The sequence below is a fragment of the Phyllostomus discolor genome, chromosome 5, assembly GCF_004126475.2.
Source record: "Phyllostomus discolor isolate MPI-MPIP mPhyDis1 chromosome 5, mPhyDis1.pri.v3, whole genome shotgun sequence".
Classification (NCBI taxonomy): Eukaryota; Metazoa; Chordata; class Mammalia; order Chiroptera; family Phyllostomidae; genus Phyllostomus; species Phyllostomus discolor.
In genome coordinates this window covers 139,107,953-139,133,699 of record NC_040907.2, presented here as the reverse complement: position 1 = coordinate 139,133,699, position 25,747 = coordinate 139,107,953, and the positions used below count along the sequence as shown (strand labels likewise).

General features: G+C 34.5%; 1 protein-coding gene across 2 annotated transcripts in view; it reads right to left on the bottom strand.

Annotated features, from left to right (window-relative positions):
* PCDH15 (protocadherin related 15) overlaps positions 1–25,747 on the bottom strand; it is a 775,879-nt gene that overhangs the window by 417,973 nt on the left and 332,159 nt on the right. For both annotated transcript variants that reach the window (XM_036026943.1, XM_036026942.1), the window contains exon 7: positions 2,068–2,187. In XM_036026943.1, the coding sequence (XP_035882836.1) occupies positions 2,068–2,187 (120 nt within the window). The remainder of the gene's footprint in view (positions 1–2,067; positions 2,188–25,747) is intronic.

Below are 25,747 nucleotides of genomic sequence, written 5' to 3'. Positions count from 1 at the left end.
TTTATAGTATACCAAATTTTTGACATTAAGGAATTAGTAGGAGAATATTATGTTGCTATCAATAGACAAAATTACTAAAAATTGAACAGTGGCAGAATATTACAGCCATCAGTTATTTGTTTCTCATAGATCTTAGCAAGAGAAAAAACTGGTACTGAGGTTTACAGTAAGTTTCTATGATGACTAAAGATGGATTCTCCCTGTAAGGATGTGACTTAGTTAATGCTTTCTCCTCTAATATACCCTAGGTTAAATGCTGCCATGATGTCTTATTTTGCCTCATTGAATTAGAACCATGCCCAGAGAATGTCTTTATCTATTCCACTAAACTGCTAGTTTGCTAAAGTACATTTTTATTTTTCTTTTCATAATTTGGTACTGCATGTGGCTGATTGGCTTATCCAATTTGTAGGCACTAAAAAGTATATGATGTATTTGATGTCAAGCCTATAAATCTATGAAAGGGAAAAACATTCAGAAGGAATTACTGTGCAGTCAACAAGGAATTTCAGCCTTACAAAACATCAAAGAGATAGTTTCTCTTTTTAAGTAATAAATTTTGTCTCATACTATATCTAAACCTTGGATAGTTTTTTTTTTTTTTTTAATGCAATGTAATAAATGTTTTCCTAATCCATACGTTCTGGCCATTCTGTACTTGGCTGGAAGGTTTCATTTTTACAGCTTAAGGAGCAAAGATTAGGAAATGACCTTCATAAAATGTAAACTAGGAACATAGCACACACACATAATTAATTCTTAAAAATAAACTGAATAGTAAAGAAAATAAATGGGTTTGTCATAGAATATGCAGTCAGCTGTCTGTTTCTACTAAAAAAAACAAACAAACAAAAAACTATTTGTCCCGCCTTTTATTCTATGCTGTTTCTTTGATCTTTTCCACTGCATTTCATGTGTAACCCTTCTTCCTTATTGTCTTCCTCTGTCCCTTTCTCATTACTTCCCCATCTCTTGGTGCCATTGCCTTTGACTACAAACATGTAGAGATACAATTTTTTGCGTGGGGAAAAGTGTTTTGTTTTGTTTTGGAAAATTTTAACACAACCATTTTATAGGAATCCAACAGACAAAGAGTGGAATACAGGCTACTCTGAAATCAGAGTCCAGACTTTCTAGCTGGGAAGTGGCTGTGCAACACCAGGCCAATCAGTTCGCCTAGGAGCCTGTTTTCTCTCCTATGCCATAGAGATACGACTATAACCAATCAATTTGTGAGAAAAAAAATGAGAAAATTCACTCACAATTCACTTAATTCTCACAATAACTTTGTGAGTTTGATCTTATTGTGAATTCTTTAGTCTCTACAACCATAGTAATTTCTGTTTGGTTGTTTAAAGTTTATATAAGAAATACATCATTTTAAAAGAAAGACACAATATTTTCTTCACTACCTTTTATATTACTAAGTAACATAAAGGAGAAGCATTCATGTAGAAAACTTAAGTGATTTTATAACTAAGCCTTGGGGAGCTCATGATGTTCTGAGCAGCTGTCTTGGGAAAAGAGGAAGAAAAGATGGCAGGCAGGACTTCCAGTTTTGGCTTCAACAAAACGATTCTAATTTTATCTGTATTAAATATGATATATCACTGGAGGAATAATTAACACTCTAAATAACCCATAGCTAGAGGCTTTGTCCTTTTCTTTACCTTAGGTGTCATTTGTGGGGGTATGGCAACAGTGGTGTTAATTTCTATGTTCCATAAAGCAAATGAATTACATTGGTTATGTCTAATTTATTTAGACTGCTTAGGAGTCCACAAACAGTGAAAATGTAGTAAAAATTACACTTTATACCTAAAATCCATTTTAAGGTCTTACCTATAAATACCACAAATACCACAAATACCAAATACCATAAATACCCATTCGAAGTATATCACACATTTAAAAGAATGCAATATTGCGATAACTTTTAATTATATTATTATTACTAATGTGATTCCAGGAGCTGAGTACTAGAATAATACAATAAATATTAAGTAAAGTGAACTTTGATTTTTGTTCCTCACTGAGAAGTCACATTGCAAGTAAGCATTTACATACCGGGTCATCTGGATTATACTGAATAACATATTCTATCTGTCCATTTGGGCCATCATCTATATCTGTAGCTCCATTGTCTCCTGAAAATCCTGTAAATATCGTGGTGCCAACTGGGGTGAGCTGAAAGAAAAACAAAAGAAAAACTGTGAATTCCCATTTCAATAGTAGCACACCAGAATTGTTCCAGCACAAAAAACAGCCCTTTACTGCACAAAGGAAGAGAGTATGCAGCTTCCCACAACCACAGACCTGAAGTGATTCAAGATGACACTTGCAAACCTTACAGAAAAGCACTTATAAAGTCTGAAATTTCCAACATCATGTTTCCCACTTTGGGTTAGAGAAATAGAAGGCCCAGATTCAGTCTGAAACACATTTGGGCCAATTTATGACCATTAGCATCTTAGTCCCTGCAGAGAAAATGTATCTGTTGTTCTCCTTAAAAAAAAAAGATGCATTAAGTTACCCACAAGCTATAATTTATATTGTATGTGGAAGTGAATTACTTTATTTTAAATGAAAAACCATTTCAGAGAGATCAATGAAATCTAGTTTGGTAATTACATGTAAGCAGCGAGCTTAAGTAGGAGAGTTGAAGACAATGGATGCCCCATCTACCAGAGGAGAAAGAAAGCTGGGAGTTTCTTCAGAGCCCATACTATTATTAGTTGAGTAGAAAGCCACCAGGGACAAGAGTTGGCAAAAAACATTTAAGATGGTCATATATTTTCATTTGGATTAAAACAACAACAACACAACTTAATGGGGCATATGCAACCAGGATTTGGTGTATGCCTTTATTTCTTATTGATCTCTGCTATAGAATTACTGTTGTTTGGTCTTAGCTGTAGGTCTTTGCACAATGTGTTCTTACATCCCAAGTCTCCAATCCTCAAGCTTTAGTTACATTTCCCTTACTTCATGTATCAGTTTCTCCTAAACCATTTCTGACTTAGCATTTCCCTGTACCACTTCTGAACACAGTGCTCTTTTTGTTTGGCTTACATTTTCCACTTTACACTCCTAATCATTGCACTGTTCAAATGAATAGACTAATTTTGTCAGCATACATAAGATCTGTGTTGTTGAGGTCTGCCCTTCCTGATCTTAGGAATCTGTAACCACCTCTGACTATGGCTGAGTAAGAGGCCTCTGAACCAGGAGACGCTAAGGAGACAAAAACTTATTTCCCTGGAATGAATGCTGCCTGTTCTAATGCCTGGCTTCCTTTGCATGATCGGCAGTCAATGACGGGTAACAATTCTCTAGGAAAGAAAATGAATCTAAGACAGACACGATCACGTAGGAATGCCCTAAGGAAAGAGACTCAGGGGGCTGTGGAAATGACGGGGTGATCGACATCAACCCCTGACCCCTCGGCTTTGCCAAAGCCTGAGTCCTTAAGAAATCCCAATCTCCCAGCTGCCTTTGTCTCCTCTGCCTGACTCAGACCTGCGGGAATAACAGGGACAGTGCAGCCCAGACCAGAGTCAGCAGACCCCCAGGGTAATCAGGCCTGAGACATAGAATATGAAAGACCCTGTGAGATCTGCTTGCTGGAAGATGCTCTTCAATTAAAATATGAAGGCACAGGGAGGAAATGAAACTAAGTTTTTAAGTCCTGTAGTCTTTTTACATGGTAGAACCCCCAAATCACTGGCTTAGGATCCCAGCAGGATATCTGCCAGTGCCTTTCAAAGCTAACTACTTGTAATTTACAAACGGTATTTGTATTCAAGAATAAAAGCCTGCTTGGGCAAAAAGATGAGGCACTCCCCATTAGAGAGAGTGGCCATTTTCTTCCCTATTTCTCCACAGGATGTGGTTGTCCATGTATATGTTTTTCTCGTGTTTCAATGAGCCATCTGCAGTGTTCCATGTTCACTGCCAGTCAGTGGACATGATACTGCCACAGAACTGAGACTTTTAAATATTGTTTTGAGATAGGTTTTGCTAGCTTTTTATATATTTTTTCCTTTTTTTATTGTTCAAATACAGTTGTCTCCATTTTGCCCCCCATTCCTCCCCTCCTCACCCTCCCCACCCTCCCACCTCCCACCCTCCATCCTACCCCCCTTTGGATTTGTCTATGTGTCCTTTAAACATGTCCCTTAATGACCCTCCCCACTTCCCTCTGGTTACTGTCAGTTTGTTCTTTATTTAAATATCTCTGGTTATATTTTGCTTCCTTCTTTGTTTTGTTGATTAGGTTCCACTTATAGATGAGATCATACGGTATTTGTCTTTTACCACCTGGTTTATTTCGCTTAGCATAATGCTGTCCAGTTCTATCCATGCTGTTGCAAAGTGTAGGAGCTCCTTCTTTCTTTCTTCTCCATAGTATTCCATTGTGTAAATGTACCATAGTTTTTTGATCCATTTATTTACTGGTGGGTACTTAGGTTGCTTCCAGCACTTGACTATTATAAATTTTGCTGCTGTGAACATTGGGGTGCATATGTTCTTTTGAATTGGTGTTTCTGGGATTCCTTCATGGAGAAATAATTTCAGAGAAATAAAAAAGGGTTGTCTCATTAACTTCTATATTTAGTAGCTACAAACCCAAATGTCTACAGGGATCCATCAGGTGATGTAAGTTAAACAAGCCCAATGGGAGTGATGCCAACTGTGGAGCACACGTCCTGTCTAAGGTGGTAGGTGCTCCTCAGCACCTGCAAATTCTGGTCAGAATGGAATAAGGAGCCAATGTTACCAGGTCTTCTAATAGTCTAATTTGATAAGAAATCTCTTGGTTCTCAGGTTGGCAACAGATTTTAGAAAATTAAATTATAAATTCAATGGGACAAACAAAATACATCCTCTGGCACAATGACTTCTACAGTTTGTAGCCTCTGATTTAGAAAAAGAAATACAATTATGATTAAAGAAATATACTAAAAGTACAAAGTACAACAGTGGTAGATTTCAGCCACCTATTTCATTTAGTGGGGATTTATAAAGTTTGCAGCTTTAAAAGGCAAACTTTGACTTTCTGCAGGTCAAAGAGGACTGAGGATGAAGTGAGAGGAGACAGCTTATAACACATACAACACTGAAAGGCCACTGGGGATGGGTTTAATGGAAACATTATTAACTAAAGGGCTTCCAAGCCAACATTTATATATATTTTAAGGTAACATTTTTCCCAAACCACATTGTTCTCTTTCATGAAAATTCTATCATTCTTGTATAGCTATGACTTGATTTTCAAGTTATGTAATTTTAAAATTGAATGGCAACAATTTGTTTCCAAATATCCAATAATACAAACTTGTGGTACCTCATCAAAGATCTTTCTTTTTTGCCAAAGAAAATAACTGTGTCATGGGTTAAATCAGGACTAAAATGGATTTGTAATTAGGCTATAACAATACATCTATGATGTACCATTTAGATGGTGGACCTGTTCAGGTATGAGCTAGGGTTTGGAATATTTGAAACTAATATAACACAAATATCTATGGAAAAAAAGAAGATAAGGCATCTTGCATTAATATGAAAAGTCTAGAGACTCGAAAAGGGCTCCGATGAAACAGCCTATACTACCTGCACATATGCAAAATAGAGTTGGAATACACAAAATGGTCTTAAAAACTAATTGATTTCAGAATCCTATTCATTAATTGTCTCTAGGTACACCCAACAGAATTATGCACATATGTATATATAAATGAACATATACATTTATCACACATATTACCTAACTATAAATACACACACATTACCCTAACTTATTCTCATTACAGGTGACATGGCACACTGTGCTCTGTGAATTTTTGATTATGTGGAAGTTGAAATCTTCCTGTGACATTCAGGCAGTTTATTACAATGCATGGCCCTGTACATCATTCACAGTTTTCAGGACACATCCGCCATGCAGATGGCCATGGTCTGTGTCCTTCAACATTTCAACAAGTCTCACACATACAAATTTGGTTTTCTGAAGGGCATTTTATGCATGGGATGGCTATCAGATTGGGCAGCTGCCTAAGGGTATCACTTAGTTATTCAGTTCATGTGTTCTTTCACAAATGATTTCATACAGCTATGTGGAAATGCAGAAAATGCAGAGATAAAGCAAATGTAAGAGTTAAAGAAAGTCAGTGCAAAAAAATCCTCATTTTAAAAAGCTGCAGTAGAGGCTCTGGACTGATAGTTCAGTTGGTTTAAGCATTGCCCCAATACACCAAGATTGTGAGTTCGATACCTGGTCTCCATGTTTCTCTCTCTCTCCCCTCCTGCCTCTCTCTCTAAAGTTAATTTTTCAAAAATACGCATAAGAGAAATTAGAATATGAAAGGTGAGTGGGTCTTAGTTAACTGTCCAGATATCTTTTATTTTATAACCCATAGCAATTTAAGCCAACCTAAAAACTACAAACCCGGCTCCAAGCAGTGAACATTTGTCCTTGCTAACCTTACTTGGCTATATATCCTCACGGCAACATGGTGTTCACAGTTTCATGTAAATACAACTGCTTTTCAATATCCATGGTAGTAATGTTCTAGAAATTTACCACAAATAATTAACAAATACTAAATCATTGCTCCTGAGAGAATCAAGGCCTTTACCTTGCTAGGGGAATACAGGGTTAGATTCTTGTGAGGCTCGGGTTACATTTTCATCAACTGGTCAATACATAACCTTATTTTATGTGTATTTTTATTTAAAGATACCTTATTAATAAGTTTATTCTATTGTAGGTGCTATATATTGCATTTTCACTTTGTTTATTGAATCATTCAATTTCATAATTTCTGTTTGTTTCATTTTGATGATTTCTCTCTGTTAAATTTTTCATTTTGTCTATTGTTTTATGATTTTATTATATTTTCTTTCTGTGTTTCTTTTTGATGTTATTCATTTAGGTTCCCTGACACAGTTACTCTGCATCCTTTATCAGGTAAATCACTAGTTGCTGTGTTTCTGAGTTGGATTACTGCAGGTTGTTATCTTTTGGTGATGATGGGCTCCTTTAATTCTTCACCTTCCTTGGAGTTTTTGTGTTGCTGCTTTTGCATTTTGAGGTATCCGACATCTCAAATTTTCATAATTATTACTGGATTGGAGATTTTTTTTTTGTTGATCCTGTTTACATCTGGGATTTTCTGCAACCTTGTTTAAATATACCTGCTCCAAGACTATACTTGCAAGAACCATTTCTAAAGTTCATAAATGTACATGTTCCAGCCTTTTTGCTACCTCTGCAGCTGAATTCTTAAACTTGTATATCTTCTCTGGTTGCAACTCACCAGGCTGGCTGCAGAAAACCTCGTGTTTTCCAGAAGACAACACTACAGTCAAGTTTGTGGTTTTGCCCTTGCTCACAGTCCTTGGCCTGAATTTCTGAGCACATTTGCTGTTTATCAGAGCTCTCTCTCCCCATTACACTGGGGAATGGGGCACACAAAGAGTTGGTCACAGTGTGGGGAGTGGTGTGGGCTTGGCACCTGTGGTGTTAGGGGTGCCCACAGGTCAAGTGGAAGGCGATGCTTTCATGATGCTCTCCAAGTGGCTTGTGGGCAGGTTTCCTGCTGGAGTCCTGAACAAAGTTATCAAGAACCACATCCTTTTTATGCCCTTGGATTTTCTTATCTGTCTCTTTCCAAATATGCTCCCTCCCCTGAGTCATGGAGGTAGAGGTCCTGCCTCTAATCTGCATGTTTTTGGGAAAAACACATTTCTCCCCAGCAGCATCTGATACAAATGCGGTAGTCAGGCAGCTGCTGACTGCTTTTCCTTTCCCCTGCAGGAGAAGCCCCACAGGCTAGTTAGGCACTGACCGAGTCTGTCTTAAACTCTTTAATGCTTCCAAATTTCAAATTTGTATTATGTTTGTTGTTATTGCAAACAGAGTGCTGGAATCTCTCCTCAGGCAGGCTGGGCTTTAAATAACAAAGGCTTTCTCATCCATGGCTCTCTACCCAAGCCAGCATTCCCCAGGTCTGCCCACACCACTGCCTAGAGGGCTTGGGAACAGTTTGTTGGCTTCTGTTAGTTCCGTACCACCAAGAGAGGTTGGCCTGACTACCCAACTTGCAGGTGGGTAGGATTACATCCAGGTCCCTTGGCTTATACTGGATCCTGCAATTACCACAGAGGTACTTTGTCCGTGGATGGATACTGACTTTTATTTGTAAAAAAGGAGGACTGAAAGGGGAAACATCTTACAGCACCATGTTGCTGACCTCACCGTAAACCAACTTTATATTCAGCAAATAAATGGCATGTGTTCATTTTAAATAAAATATTGAGAAGGATGAATATTGGAAAGCACTCCACACCTGTTAAATGTAAGCATTAGTGATTGGATAATGCCCCTGGCAGCAATGCCTTTATATTGATAGGTAATAATAATCTTATGACATTAATAGCTGATGAATATTTCCTAGAGTCTTATGTAATATATTTACATGAAATATTCTGGTAGAACTAAATTGGTAAACTACATAATTTCTAAATATCTAAAACAGTATTTTAAATATGTTTGAAGCCAGTGCCTTCTGATAGGCCTTAATAGCTTTAATGATTAAAGAGAAACTGTGCTAGAGTCCAGAAGAGCATTTTTATAAAAACAACTAATAGAAAATCAATTCACTGGGAAACAATTGATACAGAAGAATAAAGTTATCCTTTGAAAACCTTCCCAAGAAAAAGCTCCTCTAAGCAATGATTTAAAATGCAACTGATGAGAGTTTACTTTCTTATATAATTCATCACAACCCAAGTTTCTTTTTCTCTTCCTCTCTAAAAAAAATGGAAGGGTCATAGAAATTAGGTAAGTGGAACTAGCATTCACTACGTGATAATTTTCATATAATAATGATTTTATGACAATGCTATGAATGATAGAGGGTGCTTTATATCTTTAACCAAACACAAATCCGGCTGCCTGCTGCATTGAGAGCCAACCTCATGAGGAAGGTACTGGTGAAAAGCAAAGAGGTTTATTCAGATGTCAGCAATCTAGGAAGATGAGAGACTCTTGTCTCAAATCCAATCTTAACATCTCAGTGCACGCAGAGGTTTTTATAAGGAGAGAGAGGGGAAGCAGAGCAAAGAGATCAAGAGGAGGGAGATGAAAAGTTCTCTATGTGCAGACCAGTACAATCCATTCTGATAAGGATCTCAAAATTGGTCAAGCAATGTTCTGGTGTGTGTCATACTAGTTTCTATCTTCCTGGTTTTATAGTCGAAGGTCAGAAAATTTTCCAGAGCTGAAATGGTTGAAGGTCAGAGTCTGTATTTTATAAAGTTAGCTCCTAGGATTCTTATAGAAATATGCTGTTTATTTACAAGCTACTGTACATAAGCAGCATTAGTCAGAATCAGCATTTATAGAAACAATGTCAAAAGAATAGTGGAGTGGGTTACAATTCCCCACTGTTACAATTCTATTAATATATATTATCTTTATTGGAACAAGGTTAAATATCAGTATATATTGACCAGTACTGTTTATTTTTCAATCACCAGTATCTCTGTCTGATTTACTGTATACTAGAAAGACATTTCATATCAATTAGTGTCTTAAGAAAAAAACACCCAACCGAAGACAATATCCTGTATCATTAGCATTGCTAGTGAAACTGGTATCAGTCCCCCAAGTTCAATGAGGGCCTGAATGAACAATGAGCAATGAACAATGAGACCTAAGTTTTATGATCTCTCTCATTGGTGCAGCATGAATCCTTATCTCTTGTGATTGTTAATTGTGTCAGCTTGACACGGCCAGGGGGTGCCCAGATACTTGACTAGACATTATTTATGATGTGTATGTGAGGGTGTTTTAGGATGAGGTTAACATTTAAATTAGGAGACTGAGTAAAGCAGAGTGCCCTCCCAAATGTTGGTGGGCCTCATCTAATCTGTTGAAAACCTGCGTAGAACAAAAAGGTTGAGTAAAGATAAATCCACTCTTTTTGACTGTTTCTGAGCTCAGACAGGTGTCTTTTCTTGCCTTCAGATTTGGACTCAGATTGCAATTTACACAATCCATTTTTCTGGTTCTGAGACTTTTGACTGGAACTATGCAATCAGCATGCCAGTCTCCAGTTTGCCAATTAGAAATCTTCGGATTGCTCAACCTCCATCATCATATGAGCCAAAGCCTTGTAACATATATTCTTTGTTCTATCTATCTATCTATCTATCTATCTATCATGTACCTTTCTATTTATCATCTATCATCAATTATCTTTCTCTAGAAAACTGAATAATACATCCCTGATCCCATTTCTCTTCAGCAGACAAATAAAATTGAGTATCTGATTCTGTACTGGTAAAGATTAGATTCCCATGTTATCACTCATCAGTGTCTATATAGGTACTATATAGCACCCTGAGGAACAATTGCTGGTTTAACTATAACAGGAGCCATACAGCCTTTCAGTACTTTGATCACCCTATGTGACCCTTTGAGGATTACCCACAGTGCTTTCTATGTGTGGTATGGTCAATTACTAAACTCTAACTTAGGTAGTGCTTCAGAACAAGTCTACTTAAAATGATAGTTACTCACTTCTTGCTCCTACACTAATTTTCAGGGTCATCTAAAAAACACTGCATGGTCTGAAGATCAATGTTCATGATATACTAATCATTGCTCCAAATTAGAAGCCATTCATCCTATGACTATGATTCAGCCTTTAACCTCTTCCTTGGATAAAATAATTTTATGAATCTCTCTTGAAAGTCATCCCTTTCTTGGAAATATGTTTTTTTTCACATTTTTTATTGTTCAAGTATAGTTGGCTCCATTTCCCCACCACCACCACTACCCCTGACTCCAGTCATCCCCACTTAGAAATAGTGATATATTTGAAAACCAAGGGAGTCTCCACAAATAAATTGGAGTCATGCATTTGTAAACAGGTAGTAACTAGTGAAACACTGTTGAGAACTTACACCTCTTCTCACAATGATGAGATTACATTCTCTCTGAATCTGTAATTATTTGATAGCTTGCTATTAGTCAAATGATTGTTTCTGTGACCAGTATATTGTTTTTATAATAACTCATTAATATAATATTTCTGTATTGAAACATTGATCCAAATCAAATGTCTGTTTAAAGTTTACTGTTGGTGTCTGCCCTGACTGGTCTCAGGAAGCTGTAACCCCGAGTGGCTAAGGCTGAGTGAGAGACCTACGGACCAGGAGACACTAGACAAAGCTTATCTCCCTGGCAGGACTGCTGCTTCTGTCCTTGCCTGGCCCCCAATGCTTGATCAGTTAGCCAGTGACGGGTAAGATCCCCCAAGAAGGAAGGACTTGGGGGGCTGTGGAAAATAGGGGTGATCGCCCCTTGCCCCTCGGCTTTGACAAAGCCTGAGTTCTCATTCTGCCTGCGAGACATCCAGATCTCCTGGCTGCCTTTGTCGCCTTTGTCTCCTCTGTCTGACTCAAGCCTGTGACAATAACAGGGGGTGGTGCAATCCACACTGGGGACTGCAGACTTCCTGGGGTGATCAGACCTGAAAAAGGAATGTGTAAAATCCTGTGAAACCTGCTTGCTGAGGATGCTCTTAATTAGATTATGAAGGCCCAGGCAGGAAATGAATTTAGCTCCTCAAGTTCTGTAGTTTTTTTAGGTGATAAGACCCCCAACTCAGTGGGAGCCCTTTTTAGTTCTTTGAACATTATCTGTTGTTTGATCCTTATTGCCTGACAATGATTAATGAACTTTACCTGTATTCTTGTGCAAATTGAAACCCAATAAAAACCCTGTGAAGGGAAGGATTGGGGCGCTCTCCTTTGAGAGAGTGACTTGGCCGCTCCGAGGTACCCTCCTCTTGAGAGGGTAGCCGGGTCATCCCTTTTCTTCCACACAGGACGTGGTAATCCGTGTGAATGTCTCATGTCCCATCCATGACACCGCGGACACTGTGGGCCAGTGTCTGAGTCAGTTTACCTTAAATTTTGTTAGCACTGATAGTAAATAGTATACATATTTGAATTTACATTCAGTGGATATTTTCTTACAGCAACTTATTAAAATGAAAGAGAAAAAATAAGAAAGAAATTATATTTGTTCTTCATGTTCTTTTAACATAAATAGTATCTGTACCTGTGATTAAAATCTTCACTCCATTTTTTGACATGGAAGCTAGATAATTAATATTAAAAATTACTTCCACTGAAAAAGTTATTAAAGGCAAATTCATGTAGATAAGTATCTTCAAAATAAGAGATAATTATTAGAGAGGGTGATAAGTAGCACCACTCATCTTTAGTAAAAACTGAAGAACAATCAACTTTAAAATGAATATATATGTGTAAGAGCTTATTAAATTTAAAAGAGGTTAAACATTTGAATACTTTTGCCCTTTAACATACCTGAAGCATTGATTCCCATTTACATGCTTAACGTAGAAAAAATATAGTTATGTGTCTCTTTCCCTTGTTTATTCTCTTCCTCTTTTTAACTCCCTTACTTGTCTTCTCTTACCAGAAATGTGCCAAATCACCAGGAGAAGAAAAACTGTGACAAGTAAAAGGAACCAAGGCTTAGTCTTACTTCTTCCTTTAGAAACTTTTTTGTGTTGTAGATGAAATGCTACTGCTATGTGTTCAGGAAAGTTCTATGACTCAGAATGGCTCTGAAGGTCCAGTCATCTTTATTCCATGAATAGTTGAAGATATTCATCAAGTTTCTAATGTCATGGATTATGTTTTTTTTTAAAAAAATATTTAACTTGTACAAAATTCACCTAATAATACATAGCTATTACAATAAAAATATAAAATATTTTATATACTTAACTATAAATGGAATCTCATTATCATGCTTCATCATGGAAACCATCTGTGATCTTAGATCTACCACAATATTGCTGATAAAAAAAGATTTTAAAAAATGCATGTTGCACATGGAAGGAGATGATATAGCCATGAGGCAACGTGAAGAAATAGCACATAACTAAAAGAATTTGTTCAGGAAAGTGAAGGCTTAAATTGGACAGGTTCAGAGATAATATCATTATACCTTTGTGAGAAAAGATGATGTTCTGAATGATCTTCTACTAATTATCACCCTGTTTACAAATTAAAGTTGGAATGACCCCCTTGGTTTTTAAATATACCATTACTTATAAAATATACTTCCAATGCAGGGTTGACTTGCAAGAAAAGATGACCAAACCTGCAGTAAATGCTTTAAAAGCATTATTACTTTTAATCCTCAATAAAACCATGTAACATTATTTTTGTAATTATACTTATAGTTAAGCTATTGTAGGATAAGAGAGCTTCTGCTTGGTGTCATAATTCTAACACTTGGTGGGTAAGGACTGAAACATATATTATCTGACCTCAAAGTTAATTCTCAGGCATCATGATATATATTTTTCATAGTTTGCTATTAATAAATACTTCATAGTTTACTATTAATTAATTTTAAAATAAAGGGGCATGAAAGATGAAGTAAATATAGCTTGACACATAACAAAACCCAAGTTACACAGATAATCTGAAATGTGATTTAGGTGATGTATTCCATAAAAGATAAAGTATTTAGCCCTAAGGAAAAATGTTTTTGAGATATTTTACAGAAAAACAAAGACATTCAACATAGCAAGTGCCAGTATTTTAGAAAACTCATAGTGAATAATTACACTATTGAAAACAGTTTGGTTCTCAGCAAGTAAATTATTGTATAAATTCCTATATTCACCATGATTTTAGTGTGATAAATTTTTTGATTAGTAATCAAATCTTTATTGCTGGTACATTTCATTTTATAATGCCTGAAAAAGTACCCAATAAATGATTAAAGAAAAAAAAAGAAGAAAATATATTCAACCACAATAATTTGCACTTTCATCAATGGTTTTTCAACAAATTGATATTTCATAAACCACTAATAAAAGTGTGAGTAAAGATATGATAAGAAACAGGATACTTACAAAGTCTTAAAATTATTCCTCACCAAATAGTTCAATTACTTATTAAGTATAAAACAATTAATAATTATAATAGAAAAAACATGCAGATACTAACTTGCTAAAGCAGTAAAGCTACCATTACTAGTAATATAATACACTGACATTGTATGTCTCTCTTATGTATTAAGGAGAATATAGTTATCAATCTTGTGGTATTCCTGAACAAAATCTATAATCATGAGGAAATATCAGGTAAATTAAATGAGAAATAATATATAAACTGTTTCTTTTCTGAAAATTAATAAGGCAATTAAAGTCAAGAAAATGCTAAAGAACTATGAAAATTAGGTAAAAACTAGTAACATCTGAATAAACTCCTGATTTGAGTTAATAATGTTTCACTTTTGGTTCATTAGTTGTTAAACAATGTACCACATTGATGAGAGATGTAGGGGATATTTGATGTGAGTTATATGGGTGCTCCATTATTTGTTATTAAAATAAAATATTTAACTCTAAATAATTCTGATATAGTTTAAATATACAATGGAAAATTTAATCATAAACATGCCATTTTCAAAATTATTTTCATTATATCAAAGTCTAAACTTTGAACAAAAATTAAATAATGTAGATTTAAGAGTGTGTGTGTATGTGTGTGTAAGATAGAAGGACAAAGAAAGAGAGAAAAAGAGTGAGAGACAGAGAGAGAGCAAAAAAAAGAAAGCAAGAGAGAGGTTCTCATACATTTCTATGGTTTAATTTGGCTGAAATTCAGCTTTTAATTCCTGCTTGTTGATAGTGTCATTAAAATATTTTGTCATTCTTTTAAGCCTTAAACAGTTAAGACATTTTAAAAACCCAATTTTTTAAATTTAATGAGCATACTGACTTTATGAGATTGTTGAAGGACATGATCATGCTATGTCAGGAGAAGTAAGTATAAAAACATTTAAAGTAAGATAAAATAAAAATGCTAATTCAACCAGCATACAATATTAGCTAATATAAATACCTTCTCTATTATGCAAGCTATTATAGCTATTATACATGTACTTAGGCAAGATGTTCATCTTGATATCCTCATCACTTTATTACCTTTTATAATTCCTCATGAACTTATGGGCATTCTATAGAAGTTGTACTAAATATACCCAAACACGCACACTTTTACAGTTAAAGATTGATACTAAATCATCACTGTTTTATAGTCTATTTTATATTCTATAGTTATTATGTCATAAATTAGTGTTTTTACAGTGTCCCCTTATGCTGCATTAAAGGGAGTTTTCAAAGCTTTTACTCTGACAGAGTTTTGCAGAGAATGAAAAGAAATCTTTGCTGATGTGAAGTTAGAAATATATAATAAAGACAATATCCATCTATGAATAGAATAAAGTTTAACACTATATTTATGAATCAGGAAAAAAAACAGAAAATCTGAATAGACCAAGAACTATTAGTGATATCAAATCATTATTCAAAAACTTTCAACAAAGAGTCCTGGACCTGATGTTGTCACAGGTTAATTTTACCAAAATTCAAAGAAGAATTAATATTCATGTTTCTCAAACAATTCCAAAACATTAAAGAAGAGGAAAGCTTCCTCAACTCATTTTATGAAGGTAGCATTACCACGATGCCAAAATCAAAAACACTAAAAAAAAGAAAATTATAGGGCAATATCCCTGATGAACATAGATCCAAAAACCCTCAACGAAATATTAGCAAACTGAATTCAGCAATACACTGAAAAAATTACACACCCTGATTAAATAGGACTTGATTCTGAGATGCAATTCCTTCAATATCTGCAAATCAATTAATGTGGTACACCGCGTAAACAAAATAAAGGATAAAAGTCATATGTTCATATTAATAGATGCAGAATTAGCATTTGATAGAATATCCATTCATGATAAAAACTCTAAGCAAAATGGGGACAGAGGGAACATAGCTCAACAAAATAAATGCAATATGTGACAAACCCACAGCTAACATTCTCAACCATGAAAAGCTGAAAGTTGTTTTCTTTAAGATCAAAAACAAGACAAAAATATCCATTTTTACCATTTTTATTCAACATAGTATTGGAAGTCCTAGCCACAGCCATCAGACAATAAAAAGAAAAAGAAGGCATCCAGATTGGAAAGGAGGAGGTAAAACAGTCATTGTTTACAGAGGAATAGAACCCTAAAGATTACACATACACACACACAACTACTAGAACTAACACATTGATTTAGTAAAGTAGCAGGATACAGGATAAATATCAGACATTGGTTGCATTTTTATACACCAATAACTACCAGAAAAAATAATTTTCAAAAATCTTGTTTACAATTGCACATAAAAGAATAAAGTACTTCAAAATAAATTTACCCCAGGAGGTAAAAGACCATTATTATGAAAGCTATAAGACATTGAAGAAAGAAATTGAGGAAGATATAAATAAATGGAAGCATATACTGTGCTCATGGTAGAAAGAATTAACTTTGTTAAAATGTCCATACTGCCCAAAGCAATGTACAGATTCAATGTAATTCTATCAAAATAACAATGGCATGTTTTTTCACAGAACTAAAACAACCCTATGAAACCACAAATGACCCTGACCTGACAAAGCAATATTGAGAAAGAAGAACAAAGTTGGAGGTATCACAATGCATTCCACAGTAATCAAGGCAGCATGAAATAACATAAAAACAGACACATTAATCAACAGAACAGAATAGAGAGCCCAGAAATAAACCCATGCCTAATAAGACTGACTAATTTATGACAAATAAGACAAGAACACAATGAGTTAGAAACTGTCTCTTCAATAAATGATGTTGGAAAAACTGAAAATATATGTGCCAAAATCAAACTAGACCACTCTTTTATGCAACATACAAAGATAAACTCAAAATCAACATTGATCTCAGACTAAAATGTAAGATCTGAAACCATAAAACTCTAGAAGAAAACATAGGCTGTAAACTCTGATATTTCTCTTAGCAATATATTTTTGAATGTTTCCCCAGGCAAGGGAAACAAAAGAAAAATAAATAGAACTATATCAAACTAAAAGTTTTTGCACAACAAAGAAAACCATCAACAACACAAAATGACAACCTATAGAATGGAAGATGATATATTTGCCAATGATACATCCAATAAAGGGTTAATATTCCAAAATTAAAAGGGACTTACAGAATTTAACACACACACACATACACACAACAAACAAACAATCCCATTAAAAATGGGCAGAGGATCTGAATAGACACTTCTACAAAGGGGACATACAGATGACCAATAGACATTTGAAAAGGTGCTCAACATCACTAATCATCAGGGAAATGAAAATTAAAACCACAACGAGATATCACTTCACACCTGTCGGAATGGCTATCATTAATAAACCAACAATCAAGAATCAGTGAGGATATATAGAAAAGGGAACTCTCATTCACTATTGGCAGCATGGTAAATTAGTGAAACCACTATGAAAAATACATACGCCCCAATATTCACTGCAGCATTATTTACAAGAGCCAAGATATGGAAGCAATCTTAGTGTTCATGAATGGAAAAAATGGATAAAGAAGGTGTACATATATACAAGGGAATATTACTCAGCTATGAAAACAAATGAAATCTTAACATGTGTGACAACATGAATGGGCCTAGAGGGTATTAGGCTATATTAAATAAGGCAGAGAAAAACAAATACCATATGATTTCACTTAATACATTGAATCTAAAAAGAAACAAATGAACAAATAAAACAGAAATAAACTCACAGATATGAATTAAAAACTTAGGGTCACCAAATGGAAGGGAAATTGGAGGGGTGAAAAAGGTGACAGGATTAAGATGTACAGATTGACAGTTATAAAATAGTCACGGGAATATAAAGTACAGCATAGGGGAGGAATATAGTCAATAATACTGTAATACTTTGTATGGTGTCAGATGATACTAGACTTTTGGGAGTGAACACTGTAAGTTATATAAATGTGTAATCCTATATTGTATACTTGAAACTAATATGTCAACTCTAATTGAAAAATGAAAATATATTTATTAGTCTCAATGTTATATGGTATTTACTCATTTTTTCATGTTGTTTTATTATCCTACTATATTAACCATTTTCTTTAGTTTAGAAACTAAGAGTACTAGCAATAAATTTAGAATGGATATATAACATACAATTACTATCCTAAGAGAATGTGACAATAATACATATAAAATTTAATTCAGCAAAAATAATGCTTTGTGGGGAAAATATTCAGGTGATTTTTCAGTTTACATTTGGGAATCCTGTGTCAGTGAAAATGGAGACTGCTGTCATGACCATCCTCCCACTGCATGAGTGCCAGAATGTTCCTGGGCCACAGATGGTGCATTACATTGCCTGTGGCCTTGACTCTTCAACAGCTAGTCTAAATATGATTTTTTTCCATTGATGATGCTAAGCCTATTAGAAATTAGAAATTAATAAATTTTCTGTGATTAAGCCCCTGGAAATAGATCATTCTGAATACAGGTCATGCTAATTCCAGAGTTGTGCTTTTTTTCTTTCTTTTTTTTTTTTTTAGATTTTATTTATTTATTTTTAGAGAATGGAAGGGAGGGAGAAAGAGAGGGAGACGGACATGAATGTGTGGCTGCCTCTTGCACACCTCCTACTGGGGACCTGTCCTGCAACCCAGGCATGTGCCTTGGCTGGGCATCAAACTGGCTACTCTTTGGTTCATAGGCCAGCACTCATTCCACTGAGTCACACCAGCCAGAGCTTGCTCTTCCTTTTCCTTTATGGGGATGTTGGCGGTTCCGGGTGCGGGGATGGCGTGGGGCGGGAGCTGAGGCGTTAGGGATGTCTGGAGGGAGTCTTTGGCGGTTTCTTATGTCTTTCGTTTTTCTGTCTTTCTTCTTGCTCTATTTTCTTTGTCTTATCTTTCTTCTTAGGCTTGTTTCTTTCGTTATTCTTTTTCTTTCTCTTTCTTTCTTTCCTTTCCTTCTTTCTTTCTTTCTCTCTCTCTCCCCCTTCCTTCCTTCTTTCTCCCTCTCTCTCTTTCTTTCCCTTTCTTCCTTCCTTCCTCCCTCCTTCTTCTTTTTCTCTTTCTTTTTAATAGCACTACCTATCACATCATTATTTTACTAAATTTTGAATCAAGATGATAATTTATATCAAACAAGCAAATGCAACTGTTTGTCCAACTAGTGTTAATATTCATATCAATGGTCTTATTTATTTATTTTTTACTCTTTCAGAAAGCTTTATTGCAAGACATATGGAAGAAATATGAGATTTCAAAATTACAAGGAATTTTCTTTATACATCTAAATTCTATTATTCTCTTGCCTGATGCATTTGCATAAGATGGTGATCAGGCACTCAGTTTTGGCATGAGCATGCTTCAGTTTCTGTCTTTGACCTGCCAATTATTATAATTGAGATCTTGGGCAAATTAATAAATTCTTTTATATCTGTACCTTTTTATCTTTAAAATTAAAATAATATACACATAATTTGAGTCAGTGTGTAGGTATGAATGTTTTAAATGACATGTTTCATAGATAACACTTAGTGTTAAATGTACCTAATAGCCCCAGCTGGTGTGGCTCAGTGGATTGAGTGCTGGCCTGTAAATCACTGGTTCATTCCCAGTTCAGGGCACATACCTGCGCTGCAGGCCAGGTCCCTAGTGGGGAGCACATGAGAGGTAACCACACATTGATGTTCCTCTCCCTCTCTTTCTCCCTCCCTTCCCCTCTCTCTCTAAAAATAAATAAATAAAACCTTTAAAATCAATTGATCAATAAATGTACTTAATAAATTACATTTGTTAGGGTTAATCTATCATTATTATTATAGTCTGTATTCCATTCATTATTAAGGGATGTGATTAAATTGGGAAGAAGATATATGCAGAAATCTTACTATCAACAAATTTTAGATAGGAACAAACTTAAAACTGATCTGGTATGAGGTTACTTCCTAATGAATATGGCTAATAATAAAAGGAGTAATAAAAATAAATATTAAAATTTTAAATCTAAAGTTTATGGACATTGATGTTATTAACCAAGACATAATTTGTGATATATTGTAACATTAAAAATTACGAATACACTTGGTTGTTCTTGAAACCCAAAGTATTTTAACTGCTAATTATCACCTTCTTGAATTGTAAATGACATATAAAATTTAGATTTGTGAAGCATCCTTTAAAGTTCCCTATTATTATGAACTTAGAGAATCTGATCAAACAGATTTATTAAATTAACTGTGGTATTCTTGGGACACTGCACTGAGCCTCATAACACTGTGCATGTAGAAAAACGTAGTAGAGGGGGAAAATGATATTTGGTTAAAGGGGAATCATGTTAATGCTAATTAATCGATATGACTTGAGTTTTCCTGAGATGAAAAGTAGGGTAAAGATTCTCAAGCAGCATAATAGTTATATCTAAATGAATACATAATTTCTCCCTAGACTTATGTAAAAAAGGCTAGAATTCACACAGTTTATATTTAACAAGTTGAACAAAAAGTGTGTTTCTTTCATTATTACCACTGTTCTGTTTATCAATGTAATCTCTCACAATAATTGGGAAAGCTTTTACTTGTTAAACAAAAAACTTTACCATGTATGATCTTTTTTCTAATTTAACTCAAAATAAACTCTTCCTTATCCTAGAATTTCTTATCATCCAATTCTTATCTTAGAAAAAACAGACTGTATATGTTAAGTGATACTTTTGTTTCGTGATTGTACCATTCATATTTCATTGAGAAATCTATTTATAGAAATCTTACAAGGTACTAGGTACGGTTCTACTCAATGCGCAAAATAAAGTGCCAGCTTTAATAACGATTCCATTCAGCCCTGGCCAACTAGCACAGTTAGTTCAAGGGTCATCCTGATAAGCCATAGGGGAAACAAGCAATGAATGCATAAATAAGTGGAACAAAGTGATGTTTCTGTCTCGCTTTCTCTCTCAAATCAATAAATAAAATAAAATAAATAGTGATTCAATTCTAATGGGGCAGAGGTACAATTAAAAATGGGGGAAAGGGTTTTCAGGAACAACTATAAAAGACACATGGACAAAACCAAGGGGGAGTGTGGAAGAAAGGGAGGGAGCTGGGTTTGGGGGGGGGGAATGCAGACAACTGTAACTGAACTACAATAAAATAATTTAAAAAAAAGAAAAAGGAAAAGGAAAATAATAAATAAATAAATACATGCATACATATATAGTATCAGGTATAGGTAAGTTGTTAAAGAGATCTGTTTCAGATTGCCTGTTAAAGTAATTATTCATTAAACCCTATATGGTAGATGTTACAATATTTTTGTTCCCCTCCTTTTCTAGTTAGAAAAAGTGAAAAACTGAAAAAAAAATTAAAGATTTTATTTATTTATTTTTAGAGAGAAGGGAAGGGAAGGAGAAAGAGGGAGAGATACATCAATGTGTGGTTGCCTCTCTCATGGCCCCTACTGGGGACCTGGCCTGCAACCCAGGCATGTGCCCAGACTGGGAATCAAACTGGCAACACTTTGGTTTGCAGCCCATGTTCAGTTAATTGAGCTATGCCAGCCAGGGCCAAAATTTAATTTTTTAAAGATAAACATAACTGACATATGGCAAACCAGCACTAGCATAGTTGGAAATAGGGTTATCTCTAGCTCTTTTTTACTATTATAGAAAAATCTTTAATGAATCTTCTTGTACAAATTTGGTGGACACATGTATTACTTTATGTTGTATACATACAGAAAAGCAGAATTGCTGAGTTATAGGGTATCTATAGGGTATCTACTATAGGGTAAAGTAGCATTTCAACTTTTGTAGACACTGTAACAGATCTCCAAAGTAATTGTGCCAATTTACTCACCCACAAAAAAACACATGAAAATTGTGGTTACTCCATATATTTACCAAGACATTAAGTTGTATTTTCTTTAAAGTATAAGCTTTATTTAATTAAAAAAGTAAATAGATATAATTGAAACTTTATTTTGGTAGGGGCTATAACCAGGGAATCACCTATTAAAATTCATTGTGTATTTGTTGCTGATTTATAAAAAATATACTTGTTTTCTAAAAAAGAAAATATTGACCTTGTGCCCAAGAATCTGGCTAAGCTCATTTTTAACTGTAATAGCTAAGGTGTGAATACTGTTGGGTTTCTATATAAACAATAATGCCATTTGTGAATACTAAAATGTTTATATGTCATTTGCTGAATATATGGGAGATTTCTAGTTTCTGTTGTTTTATCGATTTTAATCTCAATTTCACTGTGACTAGAAAACATATTCTGTATAATTTCAGTAATTTGGAATATATTAGTACTTTCTTTAGAGACTAGCATTTGGTAAATTCTTGAAAATATCCCATGTGCTTGAAAAGAATGAGTTGTGAAACAGTGTTTCTTTCATAGGAACTTACTATGTCAAGTGTGTCCAAATCTTCTATGTCCTTACTGTTATTTTTCTCCCTACCTATTTTGTCAGGTATATAGAGCAGTACGGCATTAATTTCTATTGTTGTTATAACAAATTACAAATCTAGCAGCTTAAATTAGTATCCATTTCTTTCATCTCATAGATTAGTCAAAAGTCAGAGTCAGGTCTCACCAAGTTATAATCAAGGTGTCAGCAGGGCTGAGTTCCTTTCTGGCGACTCTGGGAATGACTGCACTTCAAGCTCATTCAGGGCTGAATTTTTTATTTTTGCCATGGTAGGACTGAGGGACCTGATTTCCTGATGGGAAATCTGGGCTGGAGTTGCTTCTTAGTTCTTCGAATATGGCTTCATTCATCTTCCTGGCCAGCAAAATTGTGTTGAGTGCTTCCCACTCCTGGATTCTCTGAGTTTCCCTTCTGCTTCATAATCCCCACTTTCTCCTCACTTGACTCTCTGTGACTTCAGCCAGAGAAAGTTCTCCCATTTTAAGGGCTCATGTGATTAGACTCAGCCCATCAGTATATCCTCCCCATTAACTTTTATATTTTAATCATGCCTATGAAGCTCTTTCGCCAGGGATTAAGGCATGGACAGTCCTTAATGGACTATTATTCTACCCACCACAGTTTAAAAATATCCCTCTATGATAATGGATTTTTATCTTTCTCTTTTAATTCTTTCAATTAAAATTTACTTTATTATTTCTGAGGTCATATTGTTAAGTGCAATTGAATTCATAATGCTATAACTTTCTGGCTAATTGATTTTTTTCATTATGAAAACTTTTATTCCCTACCAATTTTTTTGCTATAAAGCTTATTTTGTCTGATAATAGTACAACTAAATAGTTTCTGCATGGTAACTGACTGCATAGTGTATCTACTTTCATATTTTTATATTTAAGATTTCTGAATCTTTCTATTTGTATTTCATGTCAATTGCCTACACTTGGCTTTACTTTTTAATCCACCTGAGAAATTTGTCTCTCAATTTGAGTATTTTCCCCTTTATTTTTATATATTTATGAGCAGGATGGTTTACATCTACTCTTTACATTTTACCCTGCCTATTTTATGTTCTTTTTTTATTTGTTCCCATGCCTTACTCTGATGGATTAACATGCCCACTATTAACTATTTCATTCTCTCTCTAAGCAATGAAGACCTTAGAAAATATGTATTGGTCATCTTCTGGTTTATAACTATAGTATTTTCATATATTAAGTATACATCTTTATCTACATGTGAGATATATATATATATATATGTATATATATATATATATATATATTCCTTAAAAGAAAGCATTATCAGTGCAATCAATATTTATTCAGTCACATATACTTATATTTTCATTAGCTATTTGATGTCTTTCATTAGATACATTCATTTACTTATTTTTATTTTGTTTGTTTGTTTATTTATATTTCCCTAACACTTTTAGTCACCATTAATAGAATAATTGGTCCTGATTACCTACTCTACCTCAGTCAGAAGCGGAAGACTTTAATGCCTTATATGACTGGCAATAATGGAAATTACATGAATTTAAACTTCCCAAAGTAACCACATAATGCCATCTCTGTACAAAAATTGACAAGAATCCCTAGACAATATTGTAGATATATATACTGAAGTAGGTTTAGCAGGGGAAAACATTGGAGAAATGTAATTTCTTTGTATACTTATGTGTTATTTTTTTTAATTTCACAGGAAAATATATGTTTAAATGTTTTCTTAAAGGAGGAAGAGAAATTTAAGTTTTGTTAATTTATAGTCTATAACGCTCACAAATTAACTATTTATATTATGTTTCTTAATACAAAAATGGAATGGTTATAACTGAAATGATGATAGTTTGGGGGAGGTGGTGGCCAATGTATGTAGTAGAAAGTATTCATTTTCACATACACAGTTTTTAACATTATTATTTCTGGCACCAGATTAGTTTTTAGAGTTTGCCAGTAGACCATGGTATTTTAAAAGTGTCAGTGTTTTTAGAAAGAGAGAACAGATCTACCAAATTCAAGATATTTGATTATGGAAAATTTAGTTAAGGTCTCTAAACTTATTTTTTTTACTTTAAAATGCCCATAATAATGTGAGCCCATTGGTCTATAAGGGTCAAACAAGATCATGTTTACAGTTTTGGAATAAAGTAGATTTTCAGTGAATACCAACTATCCACTATTATTGTTTACAATTTTTATTTAACTATGAGCTTAGGATAATTGTAGGTTAAAAAATAGTTTTTTATTCCCCATGAGCAGGGTAGCAACAGGTCAATCGCTAGTCACCAATTAGAGCCTGTGAAGGAAGCTCTTCTTTCTGGCCTTCTTAGATTTTCACAACTTTAAGAGCAGAAAAGTTTTAGTTTACCTGTTCACTCTGTCCTGAATTCTTGAGGGTAGGGGAAGTGGGTATAAAGACCAGGGAAACTCTGGTAGCCGATGTTCATCTCAAACTTTGATTCAGATTAATTTCAGTCCTTCGCACTCAGTTGCTGCCCTTCAGAATCTCTGAGGATGAGATCCTGTTTGTGCAATTTGTGGTCTATTGGGTTGTAGAAAAAACTCCACTATAATTCTCCTTGTGTGGATTTTTCCAGAACTTGAGACATCCCTGATTAGTTCCAGCAACTACACTTCAGTGAGTGAAGTTATGAATGAAAGGAAAAGAAATGCCACATTCTCAGAACCCTTCCGTTTGATGACTTACTGTTTCATTTTATAAAACTTTTAAAAAGTGATTATTAAATGTCTCAAATAAATATTAGAGTTAATATGATATTTGATATGTACTACTATCATCTGTGTAAATGGACTCATGTTTCCCCTATCCCTAAACTTTAAATTGAGCTTTCTATCATTTCCTAGCTACTGCTTTATTTCTGCTTCCCTTTTTGTCAAGCACCTTGAGTATTTCATAGCTACTATCTCTGTTTCCCCACTTTCAACACACTTTTAATTTAACACAATATGATTTATACTTTTACTAATTTACTAGAATAGAGCTTACATTTTTAAATTCAGTGCACTCTCTTTTCTTTCTTTCTTCTTCTTTTTTTTTTTTTTTTTTGGTAGCAATGTCCCCTTTTTCTCTGACTACACCTTTGGTGTGTTTTCTGTTGAATTCTCTTTCTTTGGTTTGTCTCCAAAAAGCTTTGGGCCAATGTTCATTAATTTTATTTAGTGTATGGATATTTGTGCAAATCTGATAAAAGCTACAACTTTTCCCCCCTGCATATTGTATATATCTAAATATAGCTACTATAGGAGCGACAATTTTTTTGGATACCTACTATACATGTTATATCCTATAAGA